The sequence below is a fragment of the Anser cygnoides genome, chromosome 3 (genome assembly GCF_040182565.1).
Source record: "Anser cygnoides isolate HZ-2024a breed goose chromosome 3, Taihu_goose_T2T_genome, whole genome shotgun sequence".
Classification (NCBI taxonomy): domain Eukaryota; kingdom Metazoa; phylum Chordata; class Aves; order Anseriformes; family Anatidae; genus Anser; species Anser cygnoides.
The window spans coordinates 61,224,746-61,245,298 of NC_089875.1; the positions used below are offsets into that span (position 1 = coordinate 61,224,746).

The 20,553-nt window shown below is 37.7% G+C and overlaps 1 protein-coding gene across 7 annotated transcripts in view; it reads left to right on the forward strand.

Annotated features, from left to right (window-relative positions):
• Positions 1-20,553, forward strand: part of AHI1 (Abelson helper integration site 1) — a 97,994-nt gene that overhangs the window by 20,430 nt on the left and 57,011 nt on the right. For all 7 annotated transcript variants that reach the window (XR_007167860.2, XM_048075695.2, XM_048075696.2 and 4 more), the window contains 9 exons: positions 548-703; positions 2,253-2,385; positions 3,326-3,449; positions 5,619-5,848; positions 7,329-7,432; positions 8,014-8,132; positions 11,125-11,255; positions 12,181-12,321; positions 14,657-14,859. Coding sequence is in view for 6 of the 7 variants with exons in the window: in XM_048075695.2 (XP_047931652.2) it covers positions 548-703; positions 2,253-2,385; positions 3,326-3,449; positions 5,619-5,848; positions 7,329-7,432; positions 8,014-8,132; positions 11,125-11,255; positions 12,181-12,321; positions 14,657-14,859 (1,341 nt within the window). In the remaining variant the exon portion in view is untranslated. The remainder of the gene's footprint in view (positions 1-547; positions 704-2,252; positions 2,386-3,325; positions 3,450-5,618; positions 5,849-7,328; positions 7,433-8,013; positions 8,133-11,124; positions 11,256-12,180; positions 12,322-14,656; positions 14,860-20,553) is intronic.

Consider the following 20,553-nt stretch of genomic DNA (forward strand, 5'->3'; position numbering starts at 1 on the left):
TCTTGAGGAGCGCCCAGCCTTCCTGGACTCCTCTGCCCTTCAGAACCGCCTCCCAAGGGACTCGGCCAACCAGCGTCCTGAGCAGCTCAAAGTCAGCCCTCCGGAAGTCCAGTACAGCAGTTTTACTGGTCCCCTTCCTGGCCTCGCCAAGAATAGAGAACTCTACCATTTCGTGGTCACTCTGCCCAAGACAGTTTCCGACCACCACATCTCCCACCAGTCCTTCTCTGTTTGTGAAGAGAAGGTCTAGCGGGGCACCACCCCTGGTAGGTTCGCTGACCAGCTGCGTCAGGAAGCTATCTCCCACGCTCTCCAGAAACCTCCTAGACTGCTTTCTCTGTGCCGTGTTGTGTTTCCAGGATATGTCCGGGAAGTTGAAGTCCCCCACGAGGACAAGCGCCGACGATTTTGCAACTTCTGTCAGTTGCCTATAAAACTCCTCATCTGTCTCCTCATCCTGGTTCGGCGGTCTATAACAGACCCCGACCAGGAAGCTAGCCTTGCCGGCCTTCCCACGGATCCTAACCCTAAATTTGTTTGCCTTAAGGTTGCTCCTTCTTTCCGTTCTATGGTAGCCGTTCAGCAGGAACAAAGTAGTGCAACACTGTGTGAGCTCCAGAGAGAGGGATCTAAAAAATCATGTGAAATCACTTCTCCAGAGGAGAAAAAGGAGCAACTTAAATGGACAAGATTGCCTGGACAGGTGAAATATTTTCTTTTTTTGCTTTTTGAAGAAAAATAGTTTAAAATTCTACCACCTTTTAATAGCTTTATTTTTATGATGTGTTATGAAGCAAGTCATTCATTGAAACCTTAAAACAATAACAAGAAAACTACTAAACAAAATACAAAACACAAGGAACTTTTAGAAATAGTAGTGGACGCATAATATCTAACCAAATATGGTTGATGTAATCATTTTTTCCCAGAACAGTCAGGTGTTCTTAATCTCCAGAATTCTCAAGGATCTGAAAGAGTAGGGCTCTTCAGGTAGTGGAAGTAAGACAGTTTCTAGATTTCAGCTCAGTTGTACAAGTCCTTTCAAAGAGAACACTTAGATATGCCTGAACTTCATTTTATTTCCCAATAATGTTTGCTAATTATAATAGTAAAGAACAGTCAAGTCTGTTTTACAATGCAAATTTTCTTACTACAAATAGCAGGATACATAAAATGCATATTTATGTTAATGTTAATTGCAGAAAATTGCAGTTCTGCAAATAAGTGTGTATTCAAAACCAAGTGAAATATAATCCTAAGAATATTTGCTTGACATCCAAAAACAAACAAACAAGGCAGCTCTTTTATTCTTAGACCAGTCCATACACATAATGAAGAACCCTTATTAGCAGTGATCATCTCTTTTATGATGTGGTGTCTTGTGAAAGAATTTCAGTAAGATTATCATGATGCATGTCTTTGCTCCAAAGAATATTAAAACAGATGTTTCTTTTAAAAGAAATAATAATCTCTCCAAATTATTATTTCCTTTATATACATAAAAATGACTCTCATCTTTAAAGCTAAATTACCTTTTAAAGAACCACAATATATTTGTATGTCTCCAGAGATATAGATTGATAGGCGATGTTATTTTTAAAAATCCTCCATATAATTATGAATTACTTACGAAATAAATTGTACGTGAATTGCAGCTTCGTGAACTCTAAGAAGTTTGTTCTAAGCTGAAATTTATAGATTCAACATTGTAATGATTTATTTTAGAGAGGTTAAAAAGCATTAAAACATGTTTAGTTTCTAAAAAATGTGTTTACCTTTATTCTTGAGTGAAGAGTGGATACATAATTATTTAATAACCAGATCTATTTGTATGTTTTAAATGCGTAGGAATCTGTTCATACACATTTGTCACTCTTAAAAATCAAGTTTAGGTTAAATATTCATATAACTACTCTGGATATTTTAATTTCCCTTAAATTTTTAGTTTAGTTCTGGGGAAAAAGAACTGAAGGAAATGTTAATTTTAGATTTTCTTGGGTTTTAAGGACTTTTTATTTGTCTGTTATAAAGTGCAGAAATGAACATACAAAGTAAATGCGATCTAAGTTATGCTGCAGAACTGTGTCTCTTTATAAGGTTGAATTTTTCTTTTACATTCACTTTGGATATTAATAGCTTTTGAAGACTTGTGCGTGACAAAGTTGAGAATGTTTTTTTGTTTTTTTTTTTTTAAAGCATCGATTAGTTGATATTTATAACTCTGTAATCCCAATTCTTGCCTGAAAAGCTAGGCTTGTCGCATACCAAACAAACATCTGTTTTCACTGAGAGGTGGAGATATGGGTTGTTTCTGTATTCGTTTCTCGCATGATGGGAAAACCCTGGCAGCAGCATGTGCTGGAAGGAATGGATACCCTATTGCTTGTAAGTTAATTTTTTTTCCCTATAATCAAATTAGTTTGGCATTAAAGGAAAAAGTGCATATTTAATTTTTAAGAGGTTTTGTTTTATAGTGTATCTTGTAAATTTTCTGTGCATTAAAGACTTGAGGAAATGATCTGTCTGAGTTAATAGGGCTGGAACTGGCTTTTCATACATGGTGATATATATACAAGTCAATGACGTGAAATAATAGTATTTCTGCATAGAATCCTAATGGAAGTACTAAATCAGTTTACATAAAGAACATGTTTTCTGATAATAAGGTTTTAAGTGAAATAACTTTTTGAACCCTCACCCCCCACTTTTTTTTCCTCTAATCTATCATCACGTCTAGAAAACTGTCATCTCCAGACTGGAGGCTTATGTCTTCCATAGTCCAGTTCAGATGGAACTACAAATATTCCTTATTACTCAGACTTAGGGCTGCTTGTTCACAAGCATCAACTGCATAGTACTTTTCTGCATAAGGATTTTTAGATTTACAGAGAGTAGTATTTTAAGTGTACAAAGTAAATGCAAGGAACTGTAAGTCTAGATTCCTTTATTGTACATCTGCAGAAAAATGATCTCTATCTTAATATTTATCTAACATTGGTCATCTGCAGCCACAGTTTCAGAAATTAAAAAAGAAATAATAATCCTAATGTGGTTCTAATAATTTAAACCTTGTGGGCCCAACTTCTTAAGCATTAAGGCATTTGTGGCATCCATGAACCACTAGATGGAAGTATATGCTTGCTGTCCATGTATACCTAGCAACTATTTGATACTGTTTTCTGAAAATGTGAAGGTAAAGAGCATGAATTGACTTATGCTAGCAAAAACTCAGCATGAGACTAGACTAAACTTTGCACTAGTAATTGTGTATAATGGATTGTAAACACTTACAAAAATTTTATTTTCCTATTTGAACTTCCATTAGTGTATGAAATTCCTTCTGGACAATTCCTGAGAGAATTTTATGGTCACCTTAACATTGTGTATGATCTTTGTTGGTCAAAGGACAATCAATACCTTCTTACTGCATCCTCTGATGGTACTGTCAGGTACGTGTGATAGGAATGTTCTGGCAGACAGCTTCAGAAGTGTGAGAGAGAGTGGTGCAATTTTGTGTATATAAATTTGAGAGCAAAGCTTTTGCAAAAAAAAATGTAGTATCTAAATGTACGGCAGGAAAAACAGGCGTATTTCAAGAAATCACTGAGACAATTGGAGTACTCTATCCTTAGAGAATTGTCCTATTCTGAATGCAGTATTAAGGTTAAAGATTAGAACTTGAGGCAGGAAATTTATAGTTGCCATGTTGCACATATATAAGCTTTTGAGTTTCTGGAGATATAGTTAAATACTTCACCTTTAATTACTGTAATTATAATTCGATATTATTTGAGTCTGAAGATGAAAACGTTTTCCTCAACAATTAAAAAATGTGCTTCAATGCAGTGTTAACTGTTAAAATGTTAAAATCATGATCTGAGGTTTCAAAGCAAAACTCTCAAAACTACAGAAAGAACTTGAAAATATGGCTATGACACTGCAGAATTTTACTACAAGCAACTTCATAGGTTTTCATAGACTTTTTTTGTTTTTAAACTCTTAAGATTCCTATCTGTTGTTTCTGTTGTGCAACTCAGTAATGCTACAGGGAGTTGCATAATTAAAATGCCAGAAGAATTGTTAAACGATGCATTGTATATGTGGAGCCTTCTTGCCCCCTCCCCACCCACCCCCTCTCCCCTTTTCTGCGTAGGAATAAAGAGAATATTTTGAGTGCTTGTTCCACGTTTTTCTTTCCTTTTTTTGTTTGGATGCAGGTTAAAGAGAAAATTTTGATATTAAAGTAAATATTGATTTCAGTCATTTATATTTAAACAGTCCAGCTGTTCCTCAATTCTTGAATTTGTGGCAGCATGATGAAACCGTAGTAATCTGCCTCCTTTTCTGTGTACTACACATAGTCACTGTATGAGTTATTTCCTGTATTTATTGTCCGTTGCCGTAAGCTCCTTAAAAGTGCCTCAGTTTAGGAAAGGAGTTCTTCTTTTTTGCTTTCATGTTGGGAACATTTGGCCTGAGAAACATGGTAGAATTAAAGGATGAGGACCAAAAGATACCCTGTAATTGTAAAGTCATATCCGTTTATTACCCGGATCATCTCTCAGACTTGAGTTCTAAGGCATTGTAAAGCGAAGTTTGAGAACTTAGGTGAATTCTTCTTTATATAGTGTTTCATATTGGCATTGCTGCTCCTGAGGATACCCAGGCTTTAGTCCCTCATTATTTCTGAGCAATAAATAAACTTTTCTGTTGTTAGAGTAAAGCCATTCTAAAAGATAGGTTTGTGACCTTTGCATGGTAAGGTGCAAGTTAAATGGTATACTCTTAAAGATTGTAACTTTGTAATGGATTTACCTCAGAGTAAGCTTAGAATTCTTCAGCAGTCACCAGAAACAAAACCTGAAAGGACAGCACTCAAACAATTAAATTCTGTGTTGTAACTGTGCTCTCTGAAAATGCTACCCACCTGTATTTTATGGTTAAGGTACTATTCCATTCTTTAACCTCATCTTGGGAGAAGGCTCAATATAGGTGCACGCAAAAAAAAAAATTCCTAAGAAAGATCTGATCTTTCAGGTGTGGGTGGTGAAGGATAGGAAATAGAGCCATAGTAAAAACTGAGTTTACATGAAGAAAAGGTCCTTGAGAATCATGATCATCATGGTGTGGTAGGTAACTGTTGTTTTAAAATTTTCTGGAGTTCTAGTTATATTTAGTGGTCCTGAATGTTCCTTTGTGGTTTTTTTTTTGGTGTTTGGTTACCTGGTTGGTTGGTTTGTTTTTTTGTCATTCTACTTTTTTTCCTCATTAATGCTAGAACATCTAAAATAATGTGTTTATAATTACTGAAAGAAAAAGAAACCAAACCATTCCATGCATTGCTTTGTGTATTCAAAAATGTGCAAAATATCCATTAAATGAGTATGTAGTCATGAAATTACCTGGAAGATGGAGTACTTTGTGAGGTATTAAACATATCTTAATTCTTGTTTGAGAAAATGATATTGAAGGATTAAATATAGGTGAAACAAATTAGTAAGATAAACAAATGCTGTTAAGTATTTGCAAGCATTTGACTTTAGAACCACTAGCACAAAATATGTCAATTATACGTGTGTATGTGATTGCTTTATTCAATAGATATCCTTTCCTTTTAGAATGTGGAAAATTGAAACACAGGCTGCATCTGCAGTGAGAGTTTTCCCTCATCCTTCATTTGTTTACACTGCAAAGTACCACCCAGTTGCTGACTCTTTGGTGGTGACAGGATGTTATGACTCTGTGATTAGAATCTGGAATGCAAATGTGAAAGAAATCCATGGGCAACTGCTACAGGAGCTTGATGGTCACAAAAGTTTCATCAACACACTTTGTTTTGATGCAGAAGGTATATACATAGTATTACTTCTTCAAATATTACTCGTTTCAATCGAAGATCAGTTTGAGTGTTACTTGAGCCTCATTTCATAGCAACAATATGAAATGCTATAATAGAATTATTTTAGCTGTGTTAGCAATTAATATATCAGTATTGTGCATTATTTGGTACTATTTTGGGCAAACAGAAAGGGGCGTGTAGTCCCTGTTATAACTGAAGAGTAATCAGAAAAGGTAAGCATAGAAAAGACAAGCAAAGAAATATGTAGCGATCCAGAAATCATGACTGGGCAAAATTTTATAGTAGTTTAGTTTGCTTTGTTCCTGTAGCTAGCTATTGTTAGCTAATGTTTTGTATCTATCGCAGTAAAAATTAGCAGAAAATAGAGCACAGAAGCTGCTTTTCAGAAGATGCAAATGCATCAGGATGCAGGTGAAAAGCCTAGTAGCTAATGTAGAGAGGTAAGTTTGAAAAAAGTAAGTTGAGATAAAAAGTAAGTGGAAGAATTATGCAGTAACTTAAAAGCAGAAGTAGGTATTTGAAACCAGCTTCTAGAGAACTATCCTAGCACTTCAGAAGATTTCATGATCAGAACAGTAGTGAAGACAGCTCCTCTATATTGTTCAAAGCTGTCAACTAAATACAAAGATAGAGGAAAATAAGGTAGCAGTAATTAGATTGTGAGAATTTTAATGCTACACTGAAGAAGTGGGAAGGTGATGAACTTTTCCACTTTCTCTGCTAATGCTGAGAAGCGAGAGAAGGACAGAGATTAGTTATAACATTGTGAGGAATGTTAACGGGTAGATTAATAGCTGAAAGTGGGTGTGAGAGATGTACTACTGGATGTTGGGAAGAGTTGAAGATAGATGAATGAATAAGGTACTTGAAAGCGTTTGATTTCTGATATTAGTGACATCATTAGTAGTTGTGTGTTTCATTTTTGGGGATGATCATGGGAGTACGTACTAAGAAGAGGAAAGATGCATTTTTGTAAAAATAGATAAATAAATTGTGCTTAAGAACAACTATTGGAATTTGTTCAAGGTGTTTCCAGAGAATGTATAGGTAAACAGTAGATGATTATGTAACACTTATTAAGCTATAAATGTTCTTTTTTGATGGCTCCCTGGAATATGAGTAGAAAAAGAATACATTTAATAACATTTTCAGCATCCCTGTGTCTAACTTATTTGCTAAATGCATATTTGTGGTTTCAGCTTTCAGCACGCAAGTTTGAGCAGAATCATAGAATCCTTTAGGTTGGAAAAGGCCTCTGAGATGATCTGGTTCAGCCTTTAACCTAGCACTGCCAAGTCCGCCATTAAACTGTGTCAGTGTATTTGCACTGAGTATATCATAGCAAAAGAGAGGGAAGCATTGGTGTTTGCCTATTCACAAAAGGAATAGAAAAAGTTGTTCGTTGTTCGTAAATCCTCTTTATTTGTTCTTTTGCATGGTATTCTTATATGAAGTCTTTATTTCACAGGGCTCCACATGTTCTCGGGAGATAGTTCAGGACTGATAATAGTTTGGGATACATCTGTGAAAGGAAGTTCTCAACACCTATTTCAACACTGGAGAATTAATAAGGTATACAGATTTCTTAAAGAAGCATTGTAATATTTATGTGAACTGTTCCAAATCTAGTCATTTGATTTGAATTCATTTTTTTAATACATTAACATTTAACTGGAAAGGTGTATTTTCTTTAAACAACTTGTTAACAGTATGAAGCAGCTCATAGAACATGCTATGTTTCATTGACTTAGCACTTCAGAATTACTTTGCATTTTTTATTTTATATGTATAAAACATGAAAATGCGTGAGGTTTAATGATGTTATTAACAGATAGATGCTTATTCATTAAACTTATTCTCTAGAGGCAACAATAAAATAGACCACAGGTTTTACAAATCAGCTTTGTTCATACTTTTGAGATGTAGTTTTCAATCAGCATTTCTGTCATCAAGTGTGTTTCAGAAGTTTAGAGTCATAATATAATCTGTTTTTTTGGTTATGAAAAGCTGATTGCTTGGGATACAGTGCCTTAATCTAGGAACAGACATTTTCAGTACTTGAATAGAGTGAAGAGAGCATGAAAAGAGTAATGCAAGAGAAAAATGAATAATAATGTTTACAAACATGAGTTCTAAAACACCTTTTTCTGTAGGAAATAAAAGAAAATGATATTAGAGGAACTCCAGTAAATCATTTGGAGGTGCATCCAAATGGAAGGCGTTTATTAATACATGCCAAAGACAGTACCCTGAGAGTTATGGATCTCAGACTGTAAGTAGATTTTGGTATTAGTGCATATTTTCCTTTGTTTTTAAAACTTATTTAGCAGGGAAGTAAGGTGCCATAAAGCTACTAAATATATTATGGCTGTGAAGAAGAACAGATGTCCTAATAACTAAGGATAGCAATATTAGGGCTAGGAAATGGTTTCAAAACAGTGTTGTGTTGCATACCTTTTGTGTGATGTTGGGTAAGTCTTTTAGAACAGAGTATCTAAAAATGACTGGATTACTTACTGAAGGCAGCATGAAAGAAAATACCATAATCTCCTAAAGATTGCATTCACTTGTAAAAATGGAATCTAGGCCTGAGAATAACTTTGAAATTATAATATTCATATATTTGTGCTTTAGTTTTACATTAGAAAGACTGTGGAAAGTGTTTTCATGATAAAAATGGAATGGAGATCATCATCATATGTACAGAATAATGCAATGATGTATATAATGGTTATATTGAACAAGTGGTAAAATATCTTAACCCAATTTTTTTTATTTTCTTACTTTTACTAGTTGTGAACATAATGCTTTAATAATAAATTACAGTAGAATTATTTATAAGAATAAATTACAATAGAAAACAAGGGGTTGACAGAATCACTCAAGTTGTTGTGGTTGGATGCAACCTGTGGAGAGTGTCTTGTCCACCCCCCTCTAAGAGTAGGTGAGAGTAGGTTGCTCAGAGCTTTGTCCAGCTGAATGTCTCCAAGGATGAAGACTCCACAACTTCTGTGAGCAATATGGTCTAGCGTTTGTTCGCCTGCAAAGTAAAGGAAGCTTCTTCATAGGTTTAATTAGAATATCCTGTATTTCAGTTGGTTCCCACTGCTTCTTATCCTTTAACTATGCAAAACTGAGAAGAGTCTCACTCTCATCAGTTGCACACATTGATAAGATGCACCTGAACATTCTCTTCTGGAAAGTCACACTACAGATATGAACGCTCTTTGTAAATGATTCATCCCATCTTTAATTTCATGGGCTCCCTATCCATGAAAGGAGCCAAAGGGTGACCCTCACCATGCAGAAAATCAAAGGTCTCTGGTGTTCTACATGAAATTAACTGAGGGAAGTACCCTCCCCACCCCCTGGAAATCTCACTCTTTAATAATATTGGATTGGGTGTTTGAGCTAGCTGAAGGCTTTCTAGTTTTAAAGTGTCTCTCTTCGTTTGTAACTGCAAATATTAAACTATAACAACCATGCTAGAAGGCTAAGCTATCCATGTAACAAAAGCATGAAATCAGTAGATTAACTGAGGTAACTTGTAGAGCTTATTTAAAGCTGGTGATGATCTCCTATCAATACCATTCCAGAAAAGTGCAGAGTTGTAGTTTAAGAAAGAAAACTGAATGTGCATATTAAACCTCTTAGAAAGAGTTAACATGGTATGCAATTGCACAATTATTTTAAGTCAATTTATCACTAGGATACAGCATCTCCCCGTCTCCCCCACCTTTGGCAATGTATTCCTAGCATTTTCTCTGCATCAGCTCTACAGATCTTTGGATGTAGGATAAGTCAGATCAGTGAACTGATCCGACTAAAAATCAGCCTACAAAAAACAAATGATTAATTTTCATTTTAATCAACTATCTGATCTAACTCATCCGATAGCTGCCAAAACACTAGAGAAGTGAGGGAGAGCCTGGGAAAATAAGGGTGGAGAGGGTAGCAGCAGGACTGCTGCTTTGACCACAACCCAAAGTTACATTGGCTTAAGTCTATCAATAAACCACAGGGTCAGATACCCAGTAGTGATAATTTTACACGTCATCATTAACTGTTCATTCCCTGTATGAGAAAAGAGGGGGTGGAGGTCACAGATCAACACAATTCACTTTGACAGATAGTTGTTCTGAACTGTCCTCTTTCAACTTTTTTTTGATCTTACTGGATAATGCTACTGTCCTGTCACTCAGGTATGTGATCAGGGTTTTGGTTCAGACCTTGGGGTTTCTTTCTTCTGCAGGTTAGTTTCACATTTTGCAGAGCTATTCTACATGACATCTCAGAGAGATTGTCTTTCTGTTCACACACCAGAAGCTCTTGTTTGGGTGAATATGGTCTTGCACTGTGCTCATTATAGCATACTTTTCCCCTTCTTGTCAAATAGAATTGTATCTCAGGTATATTTATCCAGAATATTGTTAAAAGTAATTCTACCATCCAGTCATATTAACTGCATTACACTTTTCCCAGCATATGTCCATTGTCTCTTCAGTAACATGTTTTAAATATTAATGTCTTCATTCTTTGAGGGCTGTCATGGTCTACTGCCGTTCTTGCCTCAAAATCTGTGTCACACTATTACTCATATATTAGTCTCCACTTCGAACTTCCATACCTCTTTCCCAGCTGTACCTCATGTTTGAGATGGCCTCTTACAAGCTGGGTTATGCTTCTTTAAACCCTTCTGCAAATTCTCTGTTACATGATGTTAACAAACTATTTAAAAGTAGTTAATTAGTAGGTCATTATAACTATGCTGACCAGCAGTGTCTCACTGAAAAAAAAAATGAATACCTAAGTAGCAAAATAGTATTAAAACTATTAATATTAATGGTAAAATAATTAATGTTGATGTTTGAAATTTGTTGATTCTACTGCTGTTTTTGTAGCCAGCGAGACATTAGCCTGAAAAGTTTAAGGAGACCTGCTGGATAAATACAAGCACTACTGGGATGTAATCAAACTCAGGAAACATAATGAAAATATTGGCAGAGCTTGGAATAATAGTGCTAATTTCCCAATATTCTTTGAATCCCAGAATCAAGAAAACTCAAATAGCTATAGCCATATTCATTCTCTAGATCTGAGTATATGCCTTTTGTAATGAAAGACAAAGACATCTACTAAATTATCTATAATTTCAGGTTCATTAAAAAACAGGGAAAATGAAGGGTAAACACTACACTCAGCAAGAAGTGGGTTTACAAATGTGGAAGTATCTGCTATGTTTACAAATTGTTCTTTATCTTCAGTTTGGCTACAAAGAAGTATATAGGTGCCACAAATTACAGGGAAAAGATTCACAGCACCTTAACACCATGTGGCACGTTCCTTTTTTCTGGAAGTGAAGATGGGAAGGCGTATGTTTGGAATCCAGAAACAGGTAATTTTATGGTTTTTAAGCCAGTTCCTCAAGATGGTGAGGAAAGGGTTCTCTAAGTTTTATTGAAACACCCTTTTGGTATGAAATAAAACTTCAGTAAGATGTTCTTAAATCTTGAAGTCTTAGCTCTACTTTTTAAATAGCTGTTACTGATTTTCAAGATCTAATCCTCTAGAGGAAATAAATAGGCAGAGGTTGCATTTGTGGTATTTAGCAGGAATGGAGCACCTTAAACTCAGCTGCAATTCCACAATATGCAGATCAACATCTTAAAACAAAATGCACAACAGTGTTTTAAGTCAACTTTTTCTGTGTGCTTGTGTGTTTTGGTCAACTTTCACTCCCACTGTCAATATTAAATAATTGAAATCCACAACTAAGATAGCTATCTCTGGTGAAATGCAAGCACAAACAAATACTGTGGAACGCCACCTTTCCAGAACTTGCTTATCAGAAAAACACAACTCAGTTAACCTGATGCATCCCCTGAGGTTTCCTGTAGCTACACAGCTGTAGGTATTTTCTGACTTCTTGAATAACTTAAAAACTTTAAAAAAAAAAAAAAAAAGGACAAATAATATTTTTCAATAAGGAAAATGTCCGAAGAATATTTACAGCAGCAGTCACTACGTTGCAGTAATACAGGCTTTAAACAACTCAAACAGTGATATGCGAAGTACTTGCATTTGCCATACTACAGTAATATATCATTTAAGTTGTTAAGCTGTGTGTTTAGCTTTTTAAGATGAGAACCTCTTTATCTTAATAGTATAAAAATGAATTAGTTTATAGCTTCAGAATCACTGACTACTTCAGAAAGCTAAACAAAGACTTACAGTGCTTTGGCACTTTACAAAATACTGCAGTTAGTCAACTGTATCAAATACGTTTCCATGGTACTGATAACCATATTTCACTTTTGTAGGAGATCAGGTGGCAATATATTCTGAACTTTCTTTCACATCTCCGCTTCGTGATGTTGCCTTTCATCCACATGAACACATGGTATCATTTTGTGCCTTTGGTCAAAACCAACCCATACTTGTATATATTTATGATTATAAAGGTACAGTACAAAATCTTTTTTCTACATATGCTTGTAAATGTTTTATTTTTCAAAGTGATTTGCTAGTGTTTGTGCTTTTGAAGGAAAAAGAAAACTGTATTTGGTGATAGTATCTATCTATATCCTGGGAGATACCAAGAGGCTTCGGGGAGACCTCATGGCAGCCTTCCAGTACCAAAAGGGGCCTACAAGAAAGCTGGAGAGGGACTCTTTGTCAGGGAGTGTAGTGAGAGGACAAGGAGTAATGGCTTTAAACTAAAAAAGGGTAGATTTAGATTAGATATAAGGAAGAAATTCTACACACAGAAGGTTCTGAGGTGCTGGAACAGGTTGCCCAGAGAAGCTGTGGATGTCCCATCCCTGGAGATGTTCAAGGCCAGGCTGGATGGGGTTTTGGGCAACCTGGTCTGGTGGGATGTGTCCCTGCCAATGGCAGGAGGGCTGGAGTTAGGTGGTTTTTAAGGTCCCTTCTAATCCAAACCATTCTATGAAAACCTGACTGTGGACTTTACTCTGAACAGGGTGGTTGAACTAGGCAATAACTAGAGGTCTTTGCTGCTTCAGTTTTAGATGTATTACTGTATTGTTCTGTGTGAGTCTGTCAGCACTTTATGGCATATAGGAAGTGTCATGTAAATATTTAGAATCCTCATTTCAGAATCAGGGTGGATTATGAAGCCAGAAAATACCATCATTCTGAAAATTATTGAATAGCTTAAAAAAAGTCAGTATTTTGTGTTAAGTTAAAAAGTAATGATGAAGAGCTCTGCAGAAACTAATTCATATGAGAGTGTATAGGTTGTTTTATTAATGGGTGTTAAGTATCTGTGGCAGATATATTTATTCTCCATGTTATCTGCATGTTAAAGAGAATTTGGTGAGAAATGCTAGCTTTGAATTTGTGATCTGCAAAACAAAATCCAGACTGTCTTTTGCAGTCTTCTCTGGTTTAGTGTTTTTGTGGTTAGCTTTAGCAGTGTCATTGTTTCAATTAAGCACATAGTTTCAGATGTCATGTTACATCTTGACAGTAGATAATGTTAATGCGAATTATGCATTAATTTTTGCATATCTTTAACAGATTTTTGTTTGAATTATATTTGCAGTGAACATAGGTTTATAAAGCTAATCCTGTCTTTATACATTTACTTTTTAAATAGCATGTACTAATGAGATTACTCATATCAAATCTCACAGCTCAGGTTATTTGTCTATTGAACTGGTTGACTTTTACAGGAAAATAAAGTGGAATGACTTTACTATCAGTATTCAGTACTAAACTTCAACCCAGTAAGATATCTGCATTCTAGAGAACAATGGAAAATTTGTCAGTTGAAAATAAAATGGACTGTTTAGTAGACAGTCTTTAAAAAGCTAATAAGGTAGTTTAATGTGTGTATATTTAGAGATCACACTGATATCACACTGGTAGTTATTTGTATCATCTGACTGTTTAACTAAGTCACTGGTGACAGTAAGATTTTGCATAGGTTGTGGTATTTTCTATATTGTCTGTTAGTAACTTTTTGTTCCTTTTTTGGTTGAAAGCATACAGTTTGCTTTCAGAAGATAGTCTTACTGCTTTAGTATTGAAAGAGTTAATCATATAGTAATACTAATTTTAGTCACTGACACAGTTTTTCAGACTCCAACAGTAGGTGTTTTACATGCACAAGAACTTTTATAAATATCCTGGACAGAAGTTACATGAAGAATTCTGTTAACCTTTGTTGGCTTGAGACCTCAGTATAAAAATGACACAAGCCAAATGACGTGTTTAAATGAGAGTGGGCATAACTTTTAATGAAAGTGTCCTGTTCTAGAAGAGTCTGCTACCTCCTAGGAATGACTCCTGTGCCCATATATATGTCTAGCAGCTTCTGAAATTTTCCTCAAGTATAATAAGCTCACTTGAACTAATTTGAAAAAGCCTTGAGGAGATACACACAGTAAAATAGCTGACTTGAACTCATGGCAAGCTATGCTTCCTAGCCTTTGAAAACATCTTTCATCCCCCCCCCCCCCCCCCCCCCCCCATTTCTTCATGGAGAGCACCACTCTTTATCAGCAATACCATAATGCCAGTTCAATGTGAGAGGCTACCGAACACAAATAATAGAAGGGGAGCCATTGTGATCAGGAGGCTTTAGGGAGAAGTACGGGACTATGGGGAAAATTTCATTTCTTTTTCAGGTTTTCCCCATTGCACTATTTACAAATTGTTATGGTGTTTCACTGAGGACGTGGCTGGTAAAATGACAGTGGGCGTTGAAATTTTTTCTCCCATGATAATGTAAGGCTTCACCTGACATATTAATATTGGCTATTTCTACAGTTGCACAACAGGAAGCTGAACTTGTAAAAGATCTCAGCTCATCACTTACCTCAGCTGCACCAAGAGGGCCACAGATTTTTAGCAGTTTTTCTGAAATACCTTTGCAAAAAAGTTCAATGATGTCTCCAGCAGATCATTTTGTCAGCGTTGCAAGAACATCAATGAGAATGCAAAAGCTGAAACAAAAACTTGATTCTGTTATGGTAAGTCAACTTTCATTACTTTCCAGGAATATATATTTTCCTCAGGCAGAGTTCATATTCTGTGAATGGTGTATGTAACAAAACATATTTATGTAGTCTTTGAATCCCATCAGAAATGAATACAAATGCATCTATAAGTATCTCTTCAGAAGAGATTAATCATTTAAAGCCTGGTTACTCTTGTTTATCAAGCATTGATGACAAGGAATGCATTATGTTAATGCTTATTGCCATTCATACAATTTACTCCCTGGATTAATATGATCATTATGGCTGAGCTTTAGAAAGGTTTTAGAGGTGGTTGCGTTTGTTTATACACCTCTAGAATTGTATTTGGCAGAAGTTTCATGGTGAGGGGCTGCAGGGCTGACCTGTGTGACAGGAGATGAACTGCCCTGTGCTGGGCACAGACGTTTCTAGCAAGCTCTGCAAAGGACAGTATTGACCCACTGCACACTGAAATTGGAAATAATCAGAAGAGCATGTGGTACCTCTGCAAAAACATATTTAAGGAAGGATATGTTTGCGAGGGGCAAGAGACACCAGAGTGGAGGGGTGGCAAAGGGAAGCATGTGAGGAGACAGAATTGGAGATACAGGAGGGAGGATTTAAGAAGACATGGAGGAGACACATAACTATACAAATGGAGTTAAAGGGGGAGATAATGGAAAAGGCACAAAAGGAAACACAGGAGGAGATGTGTGAGGGCGCACAAAGGAAAAGACTGGAGGAGGTACACCTCTGAACAACTGCAACCCATGGAGGAATCCATGCTGGAGAAGATACAGCCCCTAAGGGGGTACTTTGGTCTGTGGAGGACTCACATTAAAGCAGCTGAAAAGAGTAAGAAACCAGGAGAGGCCTAAAGAAGAAACCACTGTGTGCTAATCCCAGTCTCCTGCACCACCCATTGCTTTACCAAAGGGACTGTGTATAATGCAGTAGCAAAAGCAAAGGAACTAGAGATTTGGAAGGGGAAAGGAGAGATGTTTGGAGTAAAGTTGAGGCAGTCAAAGAGGGAGGAAATGTATTTCTAAGTATTTTTTGACTGTTTGTCGTGCTTATTTCTCAGTATTTGAATCAGTAATTATTGCCAATTACAAAAGGTTTTTAAGTTAAGTAAAGACTTGAGACTATTTTGCTTGTGACAAGAATGCAGAATATTCCAGAACCGTGCAGTTATGATCGCTGTACACAGTGACATGATCTGTATTTGGTTTTGCATATTATTTTTCATTTTAAGTATTTTCGAGTGCATGTTGATTTTATGTATCTTTCACCTTTGTCTTCGTTAATTAGTGAAGCACAAAAGATGCAGACGATTAGATGAAAGTACTTATTGCTGAGGATACTGTAGCTACTCTCCTCAAGTTCTAGGGGTTTTGATTTGGTTTAGATGTAGTGTGGTTCCTTACATTCCCATTATGCCTGTACTTTGAAACTATCCAAAGAAAACCTATCCCACAACCTTGTGCCTTCTGGGCTGTGAGCTCCTAGTGGACCCCTTTATAAAATACCATACTATAGCTTGCATGGATAATTGTAGAATCCTAGAATGGCTTGGGTTGGAAGGGACCTCAGAGATCATATAGTTCCAACCCCCCTGCCATGGGCATGGATGCCACCCACTAGATCAAGTTGGTCAAGGCCCCATCCAGCCTGGCCTTGAACACCTCCAGGGATGGGGCATCCACAATTTCTCTGGGCAATCTGTTCCAGTGCCTCACCACTCTGAGTGAAATGGTAGCGTGTTGCTGCTGCCTGTACCATTATGTATGGCTCACATAAGGAAGGAAGCCTTTTTTTATGTTTCTTCTCATTGTCCCTCCTCATCTACAAGTGAGCCCTGGTGCCTTGAAGTTGATTATGAGCCAAAGAGTTGTATATACTGTGGAGGGAATGGAGCATATAACCTTGCATCTGAGACATTTATTTTCAGGAAGACGCTCTAGAAGAAATTTATTTTCTTTCTCTTCTAGATGTCTTCTTGTTTAAAGAAGAAGACTGGGATAATAAATTTGTGAGTTTTTACCATTCCAGCTGCTTGGTCCCTGATTAGCCAGGGATTTGGGGTTCTGGGAGACAAATCTGGTTTAGCAGAACCATGTAATGCCTAGGCTATAGGATGGCAGCAGTGGGCATTCATTTTATGTCATTGTAGAGTACACTGAAGCCTTTTGACAAGAATTTGCACTGTTTCTGTAGTTAGATGAGATGGTGTAAGCCTATGGTGTCAGCCTGGAGAAGTGAAAGCTCTAGGGAGACCTTATACCAGCCTTCCAGTACCTAAAGAAAAGCTTCCTTTCCTACAGGAAAGCTGGAGAAGGGACTGTTTGTCATGGAGTGTATTGACAGGACAAGGTGTAAAGGTTTTAAGCTAAAAGACGGTAAATTAGGTAAAGGGAAGAACTTCTTTACTCTGAAGATGGTGAGGCACAGGAACAGGTTGCCCAGAGAAGCTGTGGATGCCTCGTCCCTGGAAGTGTTTAAGGCCAGGCTGGATGGGGCTTTGAACAATCTGGTCTGGTGGGAGGTGTCCCTGCCCATGGCAGTGGGGTTGGAATAAAGTGGTCTTTAAGGTCCTTTCCAACCCAAAGCATTCTATGATTCTGTAACAGTGTTCAAGAGAATTACGTTCAGCCACTGAAGTTTTGTAACCCCAAACTCCCACTGTTCAGGACTGACCAGTTTGGGATGGGCAAGTCCACTATGAGCAGAACCATGATCAAGGTCTTGGACAGCATCCTCCAAAACCTCTACCCTTGAACCATATATAAGGGAGATGTTGGAAAGGTCATCTGAGCCTTTTGGCTGTATGGATTTCCAAATAGTACAGGATGGCAGTTGAAAGAGTCCATATTCAGTCTGATGTCTGTCCCAGAGCAGTGATGATTATAAAAACTTCGAAAAGCTCTGCAAAGAAGTTTATGAACCACTGAGGTCTTGGGTGGAGATTTCTTTTCATTGATAGGACTTGTGATACTCAATTTCAGCAGTCAGACATAGAATCAACGGGATCTCCTTTCCAGTGAGGGACAGGATCACTTCTTGTATGTGGGTGAGGTGCCTGTCTGCCTTATCAGAAATTCCAGGCTGCTAAGTCAGGAAGCTCTACCTGGGCAAAAGCGGAACTTAAGCCAGTGTTTGCTTCCTTCCCTCCATCTGTCCGTCCTTGCTGTAGGATGGCTTTCTGGGCCAGCACTCCTGTAAGTTCTTGGCTTGAATAAGAACACAATTCACTGATTTGTTACCTGTGCCCATTCTCTCTAGCCCCAGGTTCCCAAGGATGTAATTGTTTTGCAAGATACTGGATGTGTTGGGGTGTGTACTGGTGCTCTAGCTTCTGAGAACAGATGAAATAGGAGAACGGAGAATAGATGAAAAACGGAGAACAGATGAAATAGAACTTTGAACAGTTACCTCTGTGCCCAACACTGGCAAGCTACCTTATGTCATGACTGGTCATGTGCTCTATGAGGGTCTGTCCTATGATCTGCTGACCTTTGGATGGGGGGAGTAGAGGGAAGGTTGGTGTTAGGAAAGCAAAAGAGAGCATATGGTGTCTCCCACAGTGATGTCTATCTCATGCTTTGTTTTTCCAGCATCCACTCAGTGGAGCATTTATCTGTGTTCTTATCTGACACTGTTCACCATATGTGCTGTAGACTCATGTCATGCTGACATATATACCAGAGCATCCTTCTCCCTCCTCCTTGTGGGGTACGTTGCCCACAACTAGTATCCTCTGTACTGATCCACTGAAAGAAGGAATAAAAGGAACTCTGTACCTCACACCCTTCCTGCAAGACCTTTCCTCCCCAAAGCCAAACTGACTGTGATGCTCTAGGCTATCAGTGGAGAAAGGTCCAAGACTGAAGGGTTAGGAGTGCGCAGTCAGTGTTCGCCGATAGTGGCTGATGGCAGGCAGGGAGGCCTGCAGCTTCTGCAGTGTTTTGTGCTCAATAGAATGCAGAGGTGGGGAGATCACCACTGTGACAAACAGCTTCAGCCTTTTCATGCTTAAAGTCTCAAATAAGTAGGAATCAGTCCAACCTGTACTTGTCAGCACTAATGTTCTTGGGACTGTGAATACAATCTTAACTTGCTTTACATGATGCTGTTACCATATCATTTCATTGGTCTTTGCAGTATTGTTGAAGTCATTAATAGCCCTTGTGGTCAAACCAAAGAAGTTCAGTACCTCTTTGCAGACCAGGGACCAATTCTGTGGTTCCACCTGAAGTTTTGTAAGCTCACCTCTTCCCTTCATGTGTAAGAGGGCAGTATGCTTACTTCAGTTGAAATCATGAGTACCGTCACAGGGAGTTGTTGATAAGGGTTGCAGCTGTGAGCATGCAGAAGAGAAGTCTGTGAATGCTGATGCTCCCTCACAGGGGTCTTTTTAAGTTGTAAAAACAGGATCTGTACAGCAACACAGAACCTCTGTAGTGAGGACACAGCTGTTGTGCTGCCACAAACAGCTAGCTGTCTGCCTAAGTCTTCAAAAGACAGCCGCCATCTTTTGAACTTAATGCAACACTGATCATTGGTCCCCTTATATTCAGTGACAATCATGAAATCTGCAGCTTCCTAATACTACTAACATAAGATCGTCCTGCTGCCAGAGAAGCTCTAGCTGCTCAGCATGATTTGTTGAGTAGTGTTGTTTCCTGCTGGTCTTGGGTAGCATCGCACTGGGTGACTGAAGAAATATGTTGCCACTAGGTGGAACAGCAGTTAGGAAAGAGTAGTACAAGAGAGAATAGCCTTAGCATGGGGGAAGTCAACAGGAGGCAGGACTTGTAAAGAGGAAGAAAGGATACTAAGCAAGACAAATCCTGTTCCTGCAGACCAGAACCACACTGCAATGCAGAGCAGTGCACTGTAGGTGAGAATGACTCTGGGAGACACTCAGAAGGTGTGCTACTTCTTCAAGTTAAAAATACTTACGTGGATGCAGTCTAGTTTCACATTCCTAGAAAGGGTAATGCCTTGCAGCTATGCACATGAATTAAAAGACTGCCCAGTTCTGCTATAGGTGGGAACATTTTGTATGACTTTTCAGTGAATCACTGCTAATGCTTCTGCCCTGCCTTGCAAGCACAAAATAAACATAACGTCTTTCTTTTCCAGTGGAATTTCGTGAAAGGTTTCCTATGTCATTGCAGTAGATGGCTTTACAGTTTCTAGTAATTGATCTTCCACTTACAGTTTAGTTAAAGTAGTCCACTCTGCACAACTTGGAGTAGTTAAGCAAGAATAATGAAATGGCTGTTGCTTTTCAAGAGCTGCACAGCTACTGTGGCGGTGTCTTTAGACAGTGGTGCAACAGCACCACTCAGATTATGAAACTGGTATAAGAAACAAGGTAAACCACGTAGTTCCTTGAGTAGCACAACACATGAAGCACGGTTTCCTATGATTTTCATTTGTCTCTTTCCTATGTGGACTTTATAGCATTTGATACAGTTTGGTTTTGCCAGCTTTTGCCAACCTTTCTGTTAATGTGTAGACTTATTTGGGGTTTTGTTTTCTGGTCTACCATTTGCTTTAATCAAACTTTAAGACATAGTATTTCTGAGACCTCTATTCCTCTGTCCAGTTTGACTGAAATTTGATTGGAGGAGGTTTAAAATTTGCAGGGGATTAAGAAAACTGATGGACTGATTATCAATGTAAGTAGATAAGCCTATT